The 21420-nt window shown below is 38.4% G+C and overlaps 1 protein-coding gene across 2 annotated transcripts in view; it reads left to right on the top strand.

Moving 5' to 3' along the window:
- The window catches only part of PPP2R5E (protein phosphatase 2 regulatory subunit B'epsilon), a gene marked incomplete at its 5' end in the record, with an annotated part of 126911 nt that extends 108890 nt beyond the window's left edge, over positions 1-18021 (top strand). The window contains 9 exons of one of the 2 annotated variants that reach the window (XM_084241229.1): positions 4321-4451; positions 4562-4621; positions 5860-5968; positions 7357-7410; positions 7514-7564; positions 10102-10221; positions 13500-13627; positions 14419-14520; positions 17678-18021. In XM_084241229.1, coding sequence (XP_084097355.1) covers positions 4321-4451; positions 4562-4621; positions 5860-5968; positions 7357-7410; positions 7514-7564; positions 10102-10221; positions 13500-13627; positions 14419-14520; positions 17678-17777 — 855 coding nt within the window. In that variant the 3' untranslated portion in view covers positions 17778-18021. The remainder of the gene's footprint in view (positions 1-4320; positions 4452-4561; positions 4622-5859; positions 5969-7356; positions 7411-7513; positions 7565-10101; positions 10222-13499; positions 13628-14418; positions 14521-17677) is intronic. The other variant, XM_084241228.1, reaches the window with a different exon arrangement.
- Between the last annotated feature and the right edge of the window lie 3399 nt (positions 18022-21420).

The following is a 21420-nucleotide window of genomic DNA, read 5'->3' as shown; positions in this document are numbered from 1 at the left end:
CTTGAAAGAAATTTCCTCTTTTTTTCCTCTAGCGTCCAGTGTTATTGAAAGGCTTACACTGCTGAACTCATCTTTAATAGTGACTGACTTTGTCTGTAAGACTTTTGAGATCTACTCTTTGTTCCCAAAGCCCGGAAACTTCAAAGTGATGTACTTTGGTGTGAATTTTTGTTCATTTATTGTGCAGGGGACATAATGACTCTTATGTATATTGAAACTCATGTCTTTCCCCTCCCCCCTCCCTCTGAAATATTTTATTGAATTCTTTCCCAGATAATTTCCTTCTCTTTGTTTTCTGTTTGTGTTTTGTGTCTGTTGCCTGTATGTTACATGTGTTGGACCTGAAATTAGGAGGAAAATAAAAGCATGTGCCCTCGCAGAGCTCTTCATATGTGTCTGACTTACACAGTAGGAAATTGGATTGAGCCTCTGTTTTTTTTCTTCTATATTTATCATTGTCTTTTGGTTATATTTTGGGGAGTGTTTGTCACTGTACTATCCCAGTCTACCTGAGAATTATATTTCTGTTTAATTTTGTATTTCCAAAAGCTCTTTTTTATTTCTGAATATTAATATGTAATAGCATTCTTTTTTGGATTTAGGTATCCTGTATATTTATTTTGCAGGTTCTTTTCTGCAGTTTTTTGTCCCCTCTTCCTTCACTATGGCTATATCCTCTGAGCCCTTTATGATTGTTTATTTTGGTCTAACTTTTGTCGTAGAATGTCTGATGATCCTAGGCTTGCCTTCATCATCATGTGTTAGTTATTAGAAAAACCTCTTAGAACTTGTTTGTGTTGGGTGGTTGGAGGGGGTGAACTGCTTGGCATATTGGGCAGAAGCCTTGCCATTTTTTCCTTGTGAGACTGTCAGTTTCCTCCCCAAGAGGGACCTTCTAATTCCTGTCTTGTTTAGAATCAGTTGCTTGGACAGAAAAGAGGACTGACAAAGGTCTCACTCTTCAGGATACAGTTTTATTTAATGTGATTATTTTCAATGAGCACTTTGCTTAGCTGTGTGCCATGTCCCCAGGGCTAGAGACTTGCTCATTTCTTCTCTTCAGACTGGGATTGTAAATCTTCAGTAGTAGGACATTGCACAGGATAGGGATCTGAGAGGCTAGTTACTCTCTTCACAAATTTTTGGTCAGTCCTGCTTTCAGTCCTCACACCGTAGCCATCAGATATATCTGGTGTCTTAAACCTTTCAACGACTCTGACTGGCTTCTTGTTGGCTTCCCTCCCTGCTGCAGACTGGAAAATCTAATGGAGTGGAAAAAGATAGTTACCCCTTGCCATCTTCTTTCCACTTTTGAAAAGTATGTAAATTTGTCTACTCCACTTTCCATCTTTATTCCTTTACTCTTATTTCAGGAAAGTTTCAAGAGGAGAGATCTAGTCCCCCTTGTTTAGCTGGAGGGCCCTTTTTCATTTTGCCCTTCTCATTTCACTGTAGATTTAGTATGAGCTTCAAAGGCGGATTCTTTGGTTAAATCACTACAGTCCATTCCCGTTTGTTAGCTTCAGGAAGGCTGGTTTTGTAAAGTAGGAGGCAGCATGTTGACAGGTCTGTCTCTACTCTGTAGTCACCTTGAAAATGTTGCAGCAGCTGCTGCTACTTGCAGCTGCTTCCTCTTCTTCTTCCTCCTCCTCCTCCACCCCCGCCCCTCCTCTGTTTACAAGAAGCTGCCTGTTATGTTGTAAGGGGCACAGACCAGCTACACATTTATAGATGTCAAATTACATTTCTTAGTACTTTTCTATTTCGGAGGTGTTTGGGGTATATATTTTAAGCACACATATTATTTTGTTTTAGAAGTCAGGGCTCATCCTACTCTTCCCTGTTTTGACCTTTGCATTATTATACTTTTACTTTTGTCTCTAACATTATAAAATCATCAAAGGTATGTTCTGTGGAGCAGTAGAAAAATTATACACTGCAATTCATATTCCATATTTCTCACATATCTGTGTATAATATATATGTATAACATTTATGACTTCTGAAATGACTCAAGTTAGGTGTCTGGTAATGCATTTTCTTTGAGGATCTAATGAAAACATTAAATAATTTTCTTTTGATTATTGTTTTCATGAAACTCTTAAGATTAGCAGTATGTAAGCATAGTTAATTCAAGTTTTGCTAACAGTACATACACCCCCTCAAATCTTATGTTGGTTACAAATTGCTCATTAAATCCTTTTACAACACTTTAAAGTAGAAACCAAATTAAAAAATTAAAAAAGATTAATCATCTCCACCAACAATGAATGGGCTGAGTAGGTTAGAGATCTTACATCATTTTGTGCATGTAGTATATATCCCCAGCATGTGCAAAGATTGATTGATGAATTGAATGGCTAAGTGAACAGAGAGATAGCAGGTATTGAAAAGTATCTTCTATTCAGTATGTGCTACTGGATTTGCCATGAACACTCTTTCCTACATCTACCTCCTCATTACTTCAAGGTTGCCCTGGATGTCACTTCCTCTAGAAGTCTTCCCTCATCATTCCATTTTCCCCATGTAGAGTAAGCTATGTCTGCTATGTATTTATACAACATCCTTAACCACTTATCATGCTGTTTATTTAAACTAGGTGTTATGGAAGCAGATTGTGCTTGCTAATTATCGTCTTGCTAATTATTGTATTCCTGACACCTTGCGTGGTGACGGGCTCTTAAAGGCATACATATTTTTTTGAAATGTTCATTTTTTGAACAAATGAATGGGTACATGACATTATGTAGCTAAAAATTACATCTCATTTTTGAAAACTACCCTGTTTGTGCTTTCTGGCATTATTCTAAGGACATTTTTAGCACATAGCTTTGTCTAAGCATCAGGCAAAAATAGATAATTGATTAGATTACTGCCTACTGAGTTGTTCTTCTGCTGTCAGTCTCCGCTTCATATCTTAATCACCTGAAATCATGCTTCTGTATGTCTTGATCAGTTTTTTTTAGTAAAAGTGTTGTTGGTGTTAAGTTGTATGCTGTCTATATGCTCATGGCATGTTTGGCTGCAAAGTTGACATTAGAACTGTGAGTTTTGCTTTATTGAGATGTGATAATGAATGTAGGAAGAACACAATAAAATTCAAACCCATCTCCAAGTTTGTTCTTCAGCTAGAGAAATCTGCTCCTGTTACCTAAAAAAAAAAAGAAGCAGCTTTATTGAGATATAATTCATATACCACCCATATGAAGTTTACAGTTCAGTGTATATTCACATATCAGTCTTGTCACCCCCCCAAAAAAGCACATCAGATTTATTAGCAGTCAGTCACTCCTCATTCTGCTTTCTTGTCTCTGTGGATTTGCCTGCTGTGAATATTTCATATAAATGGAGTTATACTATATATGGCCTTTTGTGTCTGGCTTCTTTCCTGAGGCATAATGTTTGAAGGGCTCATTCATGTGAGGACATGTCAGCACATCATTCCTTTTTGTGGCTTATTAATATTCCATTGCATCACATTTTGCTTATCCTAAATTCATTGGTTGATGGACATTTGGGTTGTTTTCGGTTTTTGGCTATTTGAGTTACGCTGCTATGAACGAACATTCTGTACAGGTATATATGTTGGCATGTGTTTTCAGGATTCATTTATTGACTTTAGATTAAAAGTGATTAGAGCTTAAAAGATGTTATTCGCCTCTGACATACATATAGAAATTGTAAATGTTCACCTCAATGAATATTGACAAAGTGAGCTTACCCGTGTAACAAGAGCTAAGATCTTGAGAGAGTACATTGCCAGTATCATTGGGGACTTTTTGATATTTGGTTTGGTTTACATTGTTTCATTTACCCTTATCCTCTGGTAGAGTTGATGGCTTAACTATATATTTGGAACATAATCAGTTGCATAGTGCGGAAGTTGAGATAAGGGACTCTAAAGGCTTGACTCGTTGGGTTCAAGTCCCTCTACTGTCCTTTGTTGGCTGTGAGACCATGGGCTAGTTACTTATTATCTCTAGGTCCCTGTCCTTATCTGTAAAATAGGTTATAAAACTGTCTCATAGGGAGGATTAATGTAAGTAGATTCCTTAGAAAATTCTTGATGATCATACTAAGTGCTGGGTATGTGTTACCTATAATTGTGATTGCACTTTTATTGTGTATCTCTTCACTAGAATATAAACCTTTTTGTTTGACTTATTTATTACTGTATTCCCAAAGACTCGAACTGTACCTGGCACATAACAGATACTCAATAAATTTTTGAGGAAGTGAATAAGGGGTATTAAATAACGAGTGACAATAAATCCTTTTCTGAAACTGCTTTTGACAGCTATACTGTTTCATTTAAAACAGCTTTTGGAGCTATTTGACAGCGAAGACCCTCGGGAACGGGACTACTTAAAAACAGTCTTACACAGAATTTATGGCAAGTTTCTTGGTCTTAGAGCATTTATCCGAAAACAGATTAACAATATTTTTCTAAGGTAAGTAAACGGTGGGGGGAGGAGAAGCAAAATTGGTGGTTTTATAGAAGTACTAAGTAAACCTAAACCATTTAAACATAGTGTGCTGACTTGATTTTTTTTTTGTAAAGGTTTGTTTATGAAACGGAACACTTCAATGGTGTAGCTGAACTGCTGGAAATATTAGGAAGGTAAGTGCATTTTTAGCTAATTGCTCATCTCAGGTGAATAGCATTCTGGAAATTAGGTACAGGAGAAGCAAGAAACACTGTGGCTGTCCATATTTTGGGTCCTCTGACCATGCTTAGCATGTTTCCCAACTGACTCAACAAGACGTGACTTCTTGTTCCCCTTGTTCCACAGTTGCGCATTGCAAATTTTACTGGAATTACTGAGAGCTAACATTTTGTTCATGATTACAGAGACAGTGAATCTAATTGACAGTTACTCCAAAACATTTTATTTTTATTTCTAGGCTACCTGTCCTTTGTAATATTTTTTGAAATCAAGTTTATAATAAATTGCAAAGTTTGCTGTGTACCCAAAGGTAGTTTCTGAGCAGCTGCTCCCTGGAACAGTGAAATAAAAAGAGAGCTATTGTGTAGGTTTCTGCATGCAGGGGAAGCCAGTGTCTCCGGGCGATGGAATGTCTTAGAGTTTCCTCCTAATATGAGGAGAAAGGAAGGTGGAATCGTGGTTTACTCTCAGTGACTTTTGGAAGCTGGGCTGGCTCCATCTTCTTGGGTATTAGTCTGAGCAGAGATTTCAGGGATGGGAAAGAGAGAGGTCTAGAAATGGGAAAGGTTATAAGTGAACAAGGCAGGCAATTATTGGGGAGGAAAAGAGGGAAGGAAAAGTAAAGATTTTGATCCAAGAGGTTTCGGGAACCATCTGACTAGGTTGAAGAACACAGGAGTCTTTGCTGGGAGATCATAAGCAAATTGTCTCTTAGTGTTTCTCTCTACTTAAAGGTATTTTTTAAAAAGATTTATTTATTTATGCATACAAGAGCTGGGGTACAGGCCAGAGGTGTGTGTGTGGGGGGGTAAGAGGATTCACCAGAGACAGAGTGGGGAACAGAACAGGCAGATCGACTGAAATACACTGCTGAGGGGAGCAGCAGGCTAGTCAGGAGAGGTCTTTTGCGCCATGTGGGTTGCTCCCTGCCTGGCTGGGGATCGAACTCGTGCTGCAGTGGCTGCTGATAGCTTCATAGGTTGCGTCTTAACCCCTTGCACCATCAGTGAGGCCCCTTAAAGGTATTTTTTTAAAGTAATTTAGAAATCTTGAATGCCATTGGGGTGGGTTATGGGTTATTCTGGACCAATTGTGAACTGATTAAGATTTAACCTGATCTCTTAAGAAAAGTTTGCTCAGTTTAACTTGTTGTGGTAACATTGCTAATTCATGTCTCTTTTCTTTCTCCTAGTATTATCAATGGCTTTGCATTACCTCTTAAGGCAGAACACAAACAGTTTCTGGTGAAAGTGTTGATCCCTTTACACACTGTCAGGAGCTTATCACTCTTCCATGCGCAGGTAGAATTTTGTACAACTGCTTTTGGAAGCAAAATTAAGTTTGCATATTCAGCGTTTCTTGATACTGATTTTATTTAAAAAAATCCCAACTTGTTAAAGTTTAAAATACTCCCCAAGGAAAATAAAAAACATATTCCCTCCCCGCCCCCATATGTAGGAGAATCATGGGAATTTTTCAAGTGGGGGAACATTTGTTGAGTCTCATCCCATTTTATAGAAACCTAGATGACTTAGCAGGTCACATGTTGAACATGTAGTATATAACAGAATGTACATTGTTCCTAAATATTTTGTTTTGTCCTCATTTGCTTTAGTCTGTCGCTTTACCTTTGCCCCTCTTTGGTTCATTTACCATTTCTTTCCTACCTACACACAAGTAAACACATTTATTGGTATATTCACATCTTCTTATTTTCAGCCTTATCACTTTAGCAAGCACCCCCTGTCTTGTCCCCTCTCTAATTTTCTGTGCTAACACTGCCTTGCATGGTAAGCATGTTACTAGGGGGTAGATAAATGATCTAGTGGCATTTTATTTTTCTAGTGACATTTCAATTTTAGTATTCCAACCCCCTGGTCCCTACCTCCCCCCCAATACGAATGTTTTGCATGTGCATAAAAATGTAACACTTTTTTTTTTTTTTTTTTTGAGCAGTGTTCCTCTTTAAATGTGAAATTCTGTGTTTCGAGGAAAAATTAGTCCATGTGTTTCTAATTTAGAACACCATTGAAATGTTGTTTCGCAAGGGTGGATTTCTTGTCCAAGAATCTTTATGAGCCCTTTTACAAATCTTGCTTCTATAGTTTCTGAAATAGGATAGCGCATTTCATGGTGATTTAAAAGAATTCTTACTTAGATGAGTTAGCGTCGGGTATAGAACTCTCCACATTCCTCCCAGGTTCTAACTCTGGCAGGTACAGCCTTTTATCTCTTCATGAAATGACTTTGGTCCGATTTCAGGCAGTCAGCCAGATTTTGATAAGTGCCTACATCTCATAGAACTCTTCTGGAACCACAGTAAGATCCAGTACCATTGATGTAAGCAAAGAGAGAAAGGAAGCCCATGAGATAGAGCACAAACTATGTAGATGAGATACTTTCCAAATAATACAGAATATGATATTTCACCTCTGCTTTTCATTAGCTGGATGCTCATGTTCCAGTATTCTTTTTTTAAAAATCCCCCTGCAGTCTTATTAGTGTCAATCTTTGGCTTGAAAAAGTAGCTTTTTACTTTACTTCATACACATTTTAGTTTTGAAATGAATTGAATGTGAAGTTATTAAAACCAGAGTCTGGAAACTTCTTAGGAAGTTTCAATAATACATCTTTTGAGCCCTACTATATAGAATTTCCAGTTTTGTCTTTCAATTTTTTGTTTCTCCAGCTGGCATATTGCATAGTACAATTTCTGGAGAAAGATCCTTCACTCACAGAACCAGTAAGTATTTTTTCCATAATTTAAACCTTCAGAGAAGACTGCTTTTATATGGGAATGTATATGAAAAATTAAGTGCCGTTTGTTTTTCTCCTTTTCATTTTAGGTTATTAGGGGATTAATGAAGTTTTGGCCCAAAACATGTAGTCAGAAGGAGGTAAGTGCTTAATGTTAGTTTGTTAATAGCTTCCTAGATACTTTGCAGCGTGCCCAGCACTGGGCTAATGTGCTTATTCTACATAATCCTAGTAACTCTGTAAGGTGGGCCTGTAAATATTGTCATTTTACTAATTATGAAATTGATGCTTGGAGGAACTTAAGTTGTCCATCTGAGTATACTCAGGATGAGTGAGTGGGTCTAGAACTACCTCCCTGATTATTGAACCCTGGAGTTTTTAGCTCTGTGCTGCTCAGCTCTAGTAAGCCATGTCAGGTGTCTAGCTGTCTAGCTCTTGCTGTCACCTTCTTGGTGACCACCTTCATAGTGTGGCAGTTTTGCTATAGATTGATGTTAGAGCAACCTTACCAAATACCCCCTTCAAAGGATAAGGGGTCTTCCTGTGTGCAGTCTTAAAATGTGTAACAGACCTTAGTTTCAGCTGTGCACAGGTGACCGTCAAGATCGCTCACCTTCAGTCACTGACTGGGTTGGGTATGTGCCATGTGAGATTGTTGTGGGAGAGTGAGTCTCTTATTTGGAGGTGAGTTTAGCAGCTACCAGATCTTCAGTCACTCGTCTGAAAGTTTACAAACCATGTGGAAAGTGGCCCCCCAAAAGATTAGCTGTTAAGTTTTACATTTGGGGACAATTTGGGAGAAATTCTCTCTGTGTGTCTTGATAACAGAACTTCCCTCCCCATGTCAGCCTCAATTCTCTAGTTCCTACAATTTCAGAAAAATTGTGTAATTTTTAAAAATTTTTATTTTTGCATACAAGAACTGGGGTGTAGGCCAGAGATGCAGGGGGTGAGAGGATTCACCAGACAGAGTGGGGAGCAGAACAGGCGGATCTACTGAAATACCCTGCTGAGGGGAGCAGTGGACGAGACAGGAAAGGTCTGCTGTGCCATATGTGGGTCAGCTCCCTGACTGGGAATTGAATCCAGGCTGCAGTGCCTAGTGATAGCTTAGTAGCTGAGATTTTATCCTCTGCACCACCAGGGAGGCCCAAAATTGTCTAGTTTTTTTAACTACCTTTTAGGTAAAGTTAAACTGCATCTCTACCCAGATGCATATCAAGATATGAAACCATTCTCATTTTTCATATTGTAATTGCATAATTAATTTTTTTCTAAGGTAATTATTTTTTATGCCTAAATGGGTAACTGGTTTTTATTTCTGTCCATTTATTTATTTATTTGTTTATTTATTTATGTTTGAAGATTTATTATTTATGCATATAAGAACTGGGGTGTAGGCCAGAGGTGTGGGGGGAGGGGTGAGAGGATTCACCAGAGACAGGGTTGGGAGCAGAACAGGAGGATCTAGGTGAAATACACTGCTGAGGGGAGCAGCAGTCGAGACAAGGGTGTCTGCCTGCGCCATGTAGGTTAACTCCCTGGCTGGCTGGGAATCAAACTCGTGTTGCAGTGGCTGCTGATAGCTTCATAGCACTGTGTCTTCAACCTCTATGCCTCCAGGGATGCCCAGTTTTCCACTATATTTAAAGAGATTGACTGTACAATTGAGTTGGGCCCATTGTCTTCTTCTTCTTTTTTTTTTTTTAAGATTTATTTTTATTTATTTATTTATACAAGCACTGGGTACAGTCAGAAGCGCGGGAGGGTGAGAGAATTCACCAGAGCCAGAGCGGGGAGCAGAGCAGGCAGAAGGATCGAAATACACTGCTGAGGGGAGCAGCGGGAGGCAGGAGAGGTCTGCAGAGGTCTGCGCGCCATGTGGGACCCTCCCTGGTGGCCTGGGAGCAGCCGGGGATCGAACTGGCGCTGCAGAGGCTGCGGGCAGCTTCGCAACCCGGCGCTCAACCGCTGCGCCACCGGGGAGGCCCATGGGCCCATTTTCTACATGGCTCTGTTTTGTGAGGCACAGAATGCCGAAGCCCCAAGATTCATTGTGCTCTGTAATGACTGGCTTTGCATGTGTGTGCATGTGTTTGTGGTGTAAAAAATGGGCCGGTGTGTGTTAGTATTTAAAGTGGTATCTGTGTGTGAATCTGCTCTTCTGTGTTGTTCCCACTGGGTTCTGTTCTCTGGTGTGTCTGAGAGAGGCGGCGGCACAGAAGCTGTGAATGTTTGGTGAATCTCTGCGCGTGCACTGTGGACGCTGGCGATCTCTGCAGGAGGACCATTCTTCGTTGCTCCAGAAATACAGTGGCGTGGGTGGGGGGGGTCAGCTGATGTGACAGATAGGGGAGCTCCACAGGACAGATCTGTTTTGCAGGGCCCCACTGTGGTGTATAAATTCCCTTTGTTCTGTGTCGTAGTTTTAGCATGACACAGTTTTTTTCCAAGGTAAATAGAATCATATTTTCAATGCTCTAGGAAACTTGCTCTTAATACGTACCATCTTCGTGAACTCAGGTCCTAACATGAGATCTTGCCTGATTTTTTTCATATTTGATTTTATGTATACATTTTTCTTAAGACAGTACAAACTCTTACTACTTAATCCTAATCGTTCATAGGGATTTTTCAATGAAGTGCCTGACATGTTGTGTTTTATATGTATTTACAGGTGATGTTCCTTGGGGAGCTGGAAGAAATATTGGATGTGATTGAACCTTCACAATTTGTTAAAATTCAAGAACCTTTGTTTAAACAAATTGCCAAATGTGTATCTAGCCCCCATTTTCAGGTTAGTGATGAAGAGGGCAGGAGCCAGAGTGACCTGTGTGGCATGTCTCATTTTGGTAAAATTTAATTTGTTTTGAAATAAATATAATGGACACTAGGTACCTTTTGATTTTTATTCTTACATGATAGCATTTGTAACAATAGCCACTGTCCTCTCCAGCACCTGCTTCATGACAGGCACTGTGGTGCTTTCCTTCTAGTGCCTTTAATTCTCATGATCACCTTGGAAAGAGAATTTGTACAGGTGTGAACACTGAAGCTCAAAATGGTAAAATAACTTGTCTTGAGTACAGTAGCTTAGTAAAGGTGAGGACTGCTACAGTTCAAGAGAAAATGCAAAATCAAGCTTAGGAATGAAAAAGCACTAATATTCTATGCTGTGCTAGAAGATTTGCACACATTACTTCAAAACTTTAAATTATATTATGGGACTTCTCCTCCCCCCCCCCCATTTTCTAGATTAAAACAATAATTAGGCACCGAGAATGATTTGCTCAAGTCCCTAGTTAATAGAGAGTAGAGTTAATACAGGCACAGCTTCTTGTGAGAACCTGTGACCTTCTCATGGCGCTGCTCTGCCGCCTAGTGGCCACTCTTGGAGAACACAAGGAAAGTGAGCCTGGGCAACTCTTTTCCCCTTTGGAGCTGCTGGTGCATTGCTCTGGAACCCCCACCGGAGGGGAGATGGAGATCTGGAGTGAAAACACATTAGGTTTTATCCTTTCGCTGTCTCACTAAAGGTCCAAATCACAGGACAGTAAGAGATTCTTATTTATTCATTCATTACCTGGTCACTGGTTTATCCAGTAAACATTAATTGACTCCCACTCTGTTCAGCCAGACACCTATGGCCAGGCATGGTGCTGGAATCAGAGGGCTCCATGCTAGAGACACTGACACTGTGTGTGTTGAAGACAGTGTGTTCCAGGAAAGTAGTCACTCTGTCCAGTGTCAGACATGCCAGTCTTTACTTTGTATCAGTGACAGCTTTTCTCTTAAAGGGGCTTGGTTTGGTACTGACTTCCTGTCTGTGATGCTCAAATGAACAAGGAGCTATGTAGCAACTGGGATATTAGTGTTAAGTAGCAGGTAAATGTTAGAGTCATAATTGGATTAAAAACATGCCAGGGTCCCTCCTCCTTTGGAAGCATCCTCCTGTGGTCGTGTCCGAATTCCCTGACACCATACTTGAAGCTGTGTCCTCTTTAGTGAGGTGATTTATTCTATTCTGTCTGCATGCCTCCTTTGTTTGGACCTCAGTGAGTTCACCTACAAAACAAGACTAAAAACTTATTAGAGCTTAATCAGTTCTAATACTCTGTGCTCTGTGGCTTCCTGTGATACATTTTCATAGCTCGTTTTGGAAATGGACTAAACAAATGTGAAGAAAAGTTCAGTCTTGCTAATAAATAATTTTTAAAAACCTTTCCATTGTAAGTTTCAGAGCAGCCTCGTTCCCCTCTCCTCCCCATCCCTTTCCTTGCCATTGAGCTCTACCTGCTGTAGCTGCACCAGGTGCCTTATGGTCTCAGACACCTCAACCATGTTGGTGCCTCTGCTCCTGTCCTCCCTTCTTCCCTTCATCCTTCAAAGCCCAGCTTAAATGCCTCACGCCTGCCACTCCTCTCCCCTCAGTCACCGGGTCGCTCGTTCTGCTCTTTGCTCAGGGCGCTGCATTGATGTCTCAGACACAGCACCTGTCACAGCTTGCAGAGGCTCAACTCCTGGGCACCCCAGGAGTGTGTGAGGCACAGCACAATGCCTCGCGCATGACAAATGTAGTGATGGTTTTACATTTTGTATTCTAGGATGAAGTAGTGCCTTATAAGTCCCAGAGTTTTTTGGTACCAAGTTGAATGATATTAATGTAAAGGTTCTAATTTCTCAGAATCTGTTGGAGGGTGCATCCTGTGCCATCTTTTAAAATTAGATCAAGTTTTATTTTAAATTCAATTATTAAAACTTCATTTCTTAATTTATTTTTATTTAAATTTTATTTTTATATTCCCCATACAATTACAACCCCCTTATTTTGACCCCAATCTCTCCTTTCCCCGCCCCCCACCCCCCACAGAATGTCTCTGGTTCATAGTTGTTTGTTGATTTTGATATTTTCTTTCTTATAGTTATTCTTTTTCCTGGTCCCTTATTTAAGTTTTCTAGATTCCTGCTATGAGTGAGACCATGCGGTATTTTTCTTTTTCTTTCTGGCTTATTTCTCTGAGCATGATCCCTTCCAGCTCCATCCATGTTGCTCCAAATTGCGTGTGTTTATCTTTTTTGAATGCTGAGTAATATTCCATGGTGTATATGTACCACATCTTCTTGATCCAGTCATCTATTTTTGGGCATTTGGGTTGTTTCCATAGTTTAGCTATTGTAAATAGTGCTGCTATAAACATAGGGGTGCAGGTGCTCTTTGGAATTGATGTTTCTATGTCCTTTGGGTAAATACCTAGGAGTGGAATTGCTGGATCATACGGAAGCTCTATGTTTAGTAGGTCAAGATCATTTCTTAATCTATACAAATGTAAGAAACCACTCTTTCCTTTCCCCATGTAATTACACTTTTTAAGATATTTTAGAGATTCGTTTTGAGATTTTGATTATTTTATATTACATTTGAGATTTGTTTAAAGATTTTTTTTTTTGAGGGGTTCCCTGGAATACATAAAGATGAAGGTCACCAGTCTCTCAGCCTCATGTCCTTCTCTGTGCAGTGGGCAACGTGCTCCTCTTCCTCGGCTGTGGGCAGGCTGGGGCCTCAGTGAAGGCTGTAGTGAATGTGCCTTCTCTGCAGGGACGGGCAGCTGGGTTTTCCTCAGCAGCTATTGCTGAATGCAGCTGGATACTGGGCCCTGGGCTTGGTCTGAATTCTTTTGGATAAAAAAGGTGGATCAGGAAGGAGGTTAAAATGATGTGGGGAACAGAGCAGCATATAGAAGTAGTTAAAAGGGTGTGGTCTTTGAGAGCTACAGAAAGAAAATGTGGGATCAGATCAAGTGGGCAGTATCACAGGCGACTATAAACAAACAGGTTGGGAAATTTCTTTTCCTTCCCTGAGTTGATGAACCACCTTGGAACTTTCTGAACGATTTTAAATCTGCAAAAATGCAATTAATATTTAATTAAAATATTTAATTAAAATGTAATTAATGTGTAATTTTATATTTGATTGAACGGTGTAAAATTGTCTTAAACATTTTAATTTGGAGAGATTATTATTTTGTTTTATCTTTGTCTTTTTCTCTCTAATATTTTATTTTTCTTTTCTTAAAGGTGGCAGAAAGGGCACTCTATTATTGGAATAATGAATACATCATGAGTTTGATAGAAGAAAACTCAAATGTCATCCTTCCCATCATGTTTTCCAGTCTTTATAGGATTTCAAAAGAACATTGGAATCCGTAGGTTTTTATTCCTTCCTTCCTTCTCCCCTCCCATCTTCCCTCCCTCCCTCCTTCTTTTACTTTCTCCTCCCTTCCCTCCCCCCTTCCGTAGGCATTCTTTCTCTCCCTTCTTTTGCTAATAAAGTGTCTTGAATGCTTGCTGTGTGCTAGATATTGTGCTTGTTGCTGAAGAAAAAAATCTGTCTTTTATAAATTCTCGGATGGGTCGGGGCACTCAGAAACATCTTTTAAAAATAGCATGTTAAGTGCTACCATGCTGAAATATGTTTGAGGATTTCCTAGCCTGTTTGTGAGTATAGCAGAGATAGTTGGGGGGATGCTGTGGATCAAGAGAAGAGGTTTGTGGATATTGGTGGGGGTGGTGATACTCAAAGTGAATCTTAGAGAAAATCGGCAGGTGGATGGGATGGGAGGAGCCTTTTCGGAGAGTGGGTCTGTGCAGTACATGTAATGGACCTGCCATGGTCTCAGACCTGTGGGTTTGTCAGGGCAAAAGTACCACGGGGCAAGTATGGACTGGGTACCAACTATTAGAAGGCCAAAATTAGATTTTTCTTTTCTAATCCTGCCAATCCCTTAGAAAGATATCTTGCTTTGAACAGTGAAGAGTGACTCTCTTGATATGGAAATGAACTGCAGGTCATTTCAAGTTACCAGCTAAAAAGGGATGGAGTCAGTATGCAATATGAGAGGCTCATTCAGACAAAGGTGGTGCCTTCTCTCTGGTCATACAGTATTGTCCCTTTATGTATCACTAACCAACATCTCCCCTCGTCTCTGTTTCCCAGGGCTATTGTGGCATTAGTGTACAATGTGTTGAAGGCATTTATGGAAATGAACAGCACCATGTTTGATGAGCTGACAGCCACATACAAGTCAGATCGTCAGCGGTAACTTTTTAAAGCTATTTTTGTCAATTGTGCATAAAACTATTGAGTTCTTTTCTTTCTCTTTGCTGAAGTTGCCTAATTGCTCCCGAAAATCTTAAGCAGTACAGTTTTATTTATTTCTGTATTCATTTTTACATGCTCATTGGCCGTGTCTTTATTAATGTGCCACTGGGTAGCACTGTCATTTTGTAAAAGGCAATTTTCCTTCTTCCATTTGATAATATTTCTCTACTGCAATAGGGGTAAGAGCCTGGCACATAACTGGTATTTCAGACCCACTTAGGGGACCCCCGGGTAGTTTGCCATTTGGATTTGCTTCCATTCAAAACATGTTTGAGCTAGAATTGGGCTGGTCTTGTACTTCATTCCAGTAGCAAGAGGAACGAGGCACATTTTTGTTTAGCAGTTTGACCCAGAACTTACTACCTACTCTGAACCCACTGAATTCATGACAATTCAAAAGGCAGGGTAAAGAGCATGGAGTTGAAGAGTCTGGCTTTATACAGATCATGAAATGTTAAGACCAAAAGAGAACAAAAACCAGTTGAATCCTTTACAATAAATGCTTATGTTTTAGTAAAGCCTTTCTTGATTTCAATTATGAGACTCTTCAATTTCATTATTTCTTTTAGTAACATTCTTTTTCCTAAAAGATGTCTTAATATGTTTGGGCTGCTATAACGAAATACCACTTAAAGGGTATCTTATGAGTGGCTTACAAACGACAGAATGTTATGGTGCACAGTTCTGGAAGCAGAATGTCCCAAAGCAGGTGCCTGCATAGTTGAATGAGGGCCCATTTCATGGTTTGTAGTCTGCACCTTCTTGCTGTGTCCTCCTGTGGTAGAAGGGGCATAGGCATCTCTGTGGGATCTTTTATAATAGCACCATTAGTTCCATCCATCAGGGATGTACCCTTATGACCTAATCATCTCCCAAAGGCCCCACCTCCTAGTATCATCACCTTTGCAAGTTAGGGTTTTCACCTATGAATTTCTATGCTTCACAAGCATTTATATCATGGTATTGATGTTTTTGGAGAGACTGAAGAAAGTCTAGAGTTCATTAGTACTCAGACCACTGCTTTGGTCATCCAGAAGCAAATTGTTACTTTTATATTTTATAAGCCCATGCATCCCAGAGGACTGTAAGTGTTCATACCCAAGACTTTGCTGAATCTCCTGAGCAAAGTTTTCTGTGGTTTCTTTGCTCTTTGCCTGATTTTGAACATGCTACTTGCATTTCACTGCTAAAAAGAATAATGAGGGGGAAAGATTTGATGGCAGGGGACCAAGTACCAACATAGTGGTTTTTAATTACCAGGATATGATATTGAAAAGCAGCATAATTATAAGACATGGCAAATATCTAGCTATAGACAGAAGAGGCTAAGATTTCTTTTTTAACCACAGTACTAAGATAAATATCAATTAAGGGATATGTTGTACAATTTAAACAACATTTAATATACTATATTTACAGTTGTTGCAAATCATTTAATTTTGAACAGCCCTTCTTGCCCCAAAGTGAAATTAAAATCTTAAAAATTGGAGGTAAGGAAACATTTTCCTACTATGATGTACCAGGAAGAATGTCCTTTCTTTATAGCTACTGAAAGCCCATTATTATCACAGTTGAACCAGGAATAAATCCATAGGATCCTATTAGGGGTATTGAAGATCTTATTTCTGAAATATTCAAATTGAATTAAGTTCGCTTGTATTTGTGGAACTTCATTTGTAGAACTCTGTTTTCTGGCCCTCTATTATTTAAACAAAATAACCCGAACACTTGGAAAAAAATATAAGAATTAACCCAGGGGACTAGGAGTAGACATTGTGACATTGGCTTTGATGATAGGACTGACATGAGTGGACTTTCTTAATGAGAGAAGGGTAATATTTTATCAGATGAACAGTAGAAGGTGTGCTGAGTAGGTGGAAACATGGATTTCTCCACAGATGTGGGAATAGGCAAAGAAAACACAGGGTCTTGTCTGGTGCCATCAAAGAAGACTGAATGGAGGATTTTATGAAGTTAGTAACAGTTTCAGTTCAGATCATAATTTTCAGTATTACAAATCTGCAAGTGGTGGGTGGAATAAGTAAGTACATATGCTGACATTAGTGCTATGTAAAACTGAAATTGGAAGAGAATTTGACAGTAATCCCTATCATGACAATATGGTTAAGTTTTAAAATTCCCACCTACAGGGAGAGAGACACGTAGGAAAGAATGGGGGTGACGGTAACTATATCAGAAATATTTAGATTTTTTGAAGATAAAGTTGTCAGTGGAAAAGATTATGATAAAATAACATAAAGTTCATCTGGAAGAAAAGCCCCATGGGACAGGTTGTATTGAATGCCATAAAACTCTCCATTAAAGATTCGAATGAAATGCTTCAATAACAAGAGGATGAGTGTCTTAATTATGTCACTTTTGAATTTGAACTGCTAATTAGGGCAGTATGAACCTGGCATGTGTTTAAGCTCTGTTTTAGTTGAATGAAGTTCTAAGTTTTTGTTTATCACCCATTTGTCCCTTAAAAAAAAAAAGGTCATCTGTAGTGAAACTGGGTGTTATCTAATGAATTAACTTAAATGTACTCAAATGAGGGTTCTATGATAATACTTAGATCTAGTATTATCCCCAAACTATACAGAAAAACCAAAAGTGAAATTTTGCCAAACAGCTTGTTTGCATTAATAATCAGAAATCTATAATCATTGGCACGTTATATAATCTTACCCCTCTTGTCCTGTAAATTTTTCAGGGTCATAATTACCATGGAGATAATTGTTTGAAAAGCTGTTATGTCCACTGAAATGTGTATTGTTGCTCAGTAATTTTGAAGTCAATTTTTTGTATTAAACTATATATAAAGGAACGCTAATATGAAATCGTAAGGTAATCTTAAGGTAGTCATCTCCTATTCTATACATTAATACTTCTTTTTTTGTCTACGTAAGTGTCAAAAAGAGAAAGAAACATCAAAAAGAAAAACACCCATAAGGGTAATGCCAAACTTTTCAAAGACCTTTAAAAATGTACCTGGGAAAAGTTTGTCAAAGGGACAATTATTATAGTATAATCTCTAAACTTTCTCCTCTTTTTTTTTTTTTTTTTTAACCTTATATTCTGTTTTTTCCCCCAGTGAGAAAAAGAAAGAAAAGGAGCGTGAAGAATTATGGAAAAAACTGGAGGATCTGGAGTTAAAGAGAGGTCTTAGACGTGATGGGATAATTCCAACTTAACAAAAATAATGACAACATTACTAACCTGTGGAGTCACACATTTATGTAGTAGAAGATGGAGCAACAGTTTTCTGTATTGTGCAACTTTACAGTAGATTTCACATTGTTTCATTATTACAACAGCACTGTATATACCTGTCTCTAAGTAAAGGGAAAAAAAATAAGGACTTCAATCCAAAGTTTGGACAGTAGATGGACTTCTCAGAACTTTGCAAACATTAATCATTGTTCTAACCCTCTTTAAAAAAAAAAAAGCAATCTTCAAAGATCTGTTGATGAAATTGTATGTTAAAATTCCATTATCAGGAGTTCCTTATTTATCATTAGCAGAGAGTATGAAACAATTTTCAAATGTGAACAATCTTAAATTTAGCTTGTCTTTCTGCTAAAACTGTTAAATGTATTTATAGTAAAGGAAAAAAAAAAGACTGTCATTTCCTTATAAGTTTGTATAACATTCTCTGGATAACTTGACTGTAATTTGACATGTTTTCCTTTTGCACATCTTCATGAGATGAATGAGATGAATGTCCACGTGGAATGGGGCCATGAATTATAAAGGCCCCTGACAAAAGTTCTGTTTACTGGTGTGAACATCTTTCCAGTAGCCAGGTAGTCCTGGTACTCCTTTAGTTTTAAAATTAGGAGTAAAAGATAAGAGGTGATAAACATAGTAGGGAAGGGAATTTTGGATTCATGCGTCAGTTACTGGTGAATCCAAATCAATGTCTTGAATCCTTTGAAAACAGGCACTGGGTCATCATAGGCTTCAGTACCTGACCAGTATTAGTTGCGTACATCATTGAACACACATGCCAGAGATGTTTTAGAAATGTCAGAGAACATCCTTTTGGACCATTTTGAAATAAGAAAGATAAACACTAAATAGACAACCATGAAATTGATCGCCAGGATTGCGAATCTAATTGGGAATAGAGTTGAGCAAACAGCTTGGACTGTTTGGAGTTGTTGCCTTACTTTTTAATATGTATTTATAAAGTATTCCAGCAAAAGAGGATGTAGCCTCTGGGAAAAAAAAACAAACATATTACAGTGTTTTTTGTAGATTCTCGTTCTATATTTCATCACAGCGCCAGCCCTGTTTTTAGCCAGAAAGGATTCAGGATAAACATTATTATGCATTCTGAATGGGATGCATATTCCTAACTACTGTATTTGTTACCAAAAGTGGTTCTACAAATGCTACTGAAAAAATCTGGAAATTCCTAATGTCCTGAGTATTAATAAAGTTTAAAAATGCTTTTATATCAAAGGTGCATTGTGACCAAATTGTTTAAGAAAAAAAAACAAAAAACAAAATCTAGGGCTGTATTATAGATATATCTTATTGGCTCTCTGCTTTGTATTTAAAAGAGAAATCTTACTTCTTGGGGAGATAAAATGCTGATAAAACTTGTGTACAGTATGTACTTATCTAATGCAGTTGCATTATTATGTACTGAAAGATTTGTGTTTTGGGATTTATTTCCAGGATGCTTTTGCTTGTTATGGACATGGCAGCAGTGAGTTGATAATCCTAAACCATCACTTCCAGCAGTATTCATGGTATAGAGCTGATTCTGTGTTCATGTGTTGAATTGTGTTAGTAGCAAACATGAACATATGAACTGCTGTTGCTCTTAATAGAAATGCAATATCAATATGGGCTTGTATATTTTCTTCCTTCCATTTAAATATGAAATAGAATATGCAGTTTATTGTTTCTGAGAAAAAGGGAAAAAAAAGCCACTGACTTTTCTCCTCTATAAGTGTTTCAGGATTATCAGGTCACAGTTTGTATGTAAAAGTAAGCTAATTATGGATATTGTCATCTCAATAACTTTGTAACACAAAAACAAAATTTGGCATTGTTAATTCTGAAAAAGAAACGGCAGTAAAAGAGTCTTATGCAACACCAAACACAACATGGTTTAATGGAATTAATAGATTTTTTGAAGAGAATATTAATGGGGATTCAATGTAAAGTTGGCAGAGGCTGCCGAAGATGATATGAGTAACTTTAAAAGTGCTGGAGCAAAGGTGCAAGTTCAAATGCTAACGATAAAGAATAAATTTGTAGCAGATCATTTCCTTTAGCTGTTGATATTAGCTCATTAGTTTTGAACTCTGTATTACATTCATTTTTAACAGTATAAACTTTTGTTTGCCATTAGTTGATCTTTTTAGATAGTGGACATTAAAACCACAGGCTTATGATATCTCTCTGCCCATTAGAATGAAATTCAGTCATTTGAAATAAGACGAGGATCCCTTTTTTGCACCTTACCCTGTCCTCAGAGTGAAGGTGAGAATTACACCGACACCCTCAATGTCAATTCTATATGTTGATCATTCCAAACTGAGAAGAGTAAAGCCCAATTTTAGACATATTTAAAGAAATGATTTATAGGCTTAAGTCTAAAATTCATAGGGCAACTTCTGAGAAGAAACACTGTCTTTCCTTGTTTAACTGAAAGTGACAATGTGACATTTGTCATGTTGTGTCCGGTGACGCAGAGTACTGAGGTAATCTGACTGTTGCACTATGTGACATGTATAAGGACGTACTTGCTGCATTTGCAGCGGCCCTCTCTTTGTCCTGTCCCACAGTTCTGCTGTTGCTGCAACTTGAGTTAGTTGTGACAAATGCATCTTTGTGTTATATTTTGTTTGCTTCATAATTTCCAGAACTATATATAAATATATTTTTAAAATAGCAAATATTGTAGTTAATGAGTGATGCTCACTCCAGCCTTATCCCTACCATATTGGTTTCAGGGGTAGGATTAAGAGTGTATTTGGAAGAAAAAGCGAACTGACCCTGTGGTTTAGAATGATGCCGAGGCCTCAGGCTGTGGGCCTGGAACAACCATGTGAGTGACTATGCCCGTCTCACACTTTGAATCGAGCATGCATTCCTTTTCTCACTGTGCAAGTGTCCCCAGACGTTTTCCTTCAGTGTTTCATTTTTTTGTCCTTTTAAATTTTATTATATTTTGCGCTCCCTAACATCTGACTGTTTTTTATAAAATAAAATAAAAAAATCTAAAAAGTAAGAAATGATTAATACCCTCAATGCCGCTGGATACTCACAAGCAGGGTTATGCTCCTTCATCTTGGGCTTGCTTGCCTGAATGGAAGGGTTTCATTTATTTTGTACCTCCTTCTATGCGTGGGACAGTCCAGGGTGCAGAACCAGGCATTGCTTGTAATTGCACCTGCTATACTTAAATGTGTAGCCCTAGGCTCAATCACACTATGGAAAGAAAAAAAGTATATTTAGAGCTTTAAAAGCTTTTTTATTTTTTTGTGGGGGTTGGGGGTGGGTGGGAAAGGGAAGATGTATGGATATTATTGGCATTTTTAAGTGTGCGGAGTTTGGGGTATTTTTTTTTTCTCTTTTATTTTTTTCCCTTTAATTGGATGCACTGACCTGGCCCAGGAAAGGAAGAGATTTTCTCTTTTGATGCTATTACCAAGGTTATAACAAAGTGACAGTTACCTAGAGTAAAAAGGTGGCACCAGACATGATCAGTGATGTTTTATTTGCACATCAATATTTTTATTTTTATATTCTGGCTCAGCTGCTTCTCTGAGTAGAGTTAAGGAATGAGCCATACAAAAGATTTTTGTAGTAGATACA

The sequence above is a fragment of the Talpa europaea genome (genome assembly GCF_964194135.1).
Source record: "Talpa europaea genome assembly, chromosome: 8".
Classification (NCBI taxonomy): Eukaryota; Metazoa; Chordata; class Mammalia; order Eulipotyphla; family Talpidae; genus Talpa; species Talpa europaea.
This window is presented reverse-complemented; position numbering and strand designations above follow the sequence as displayed.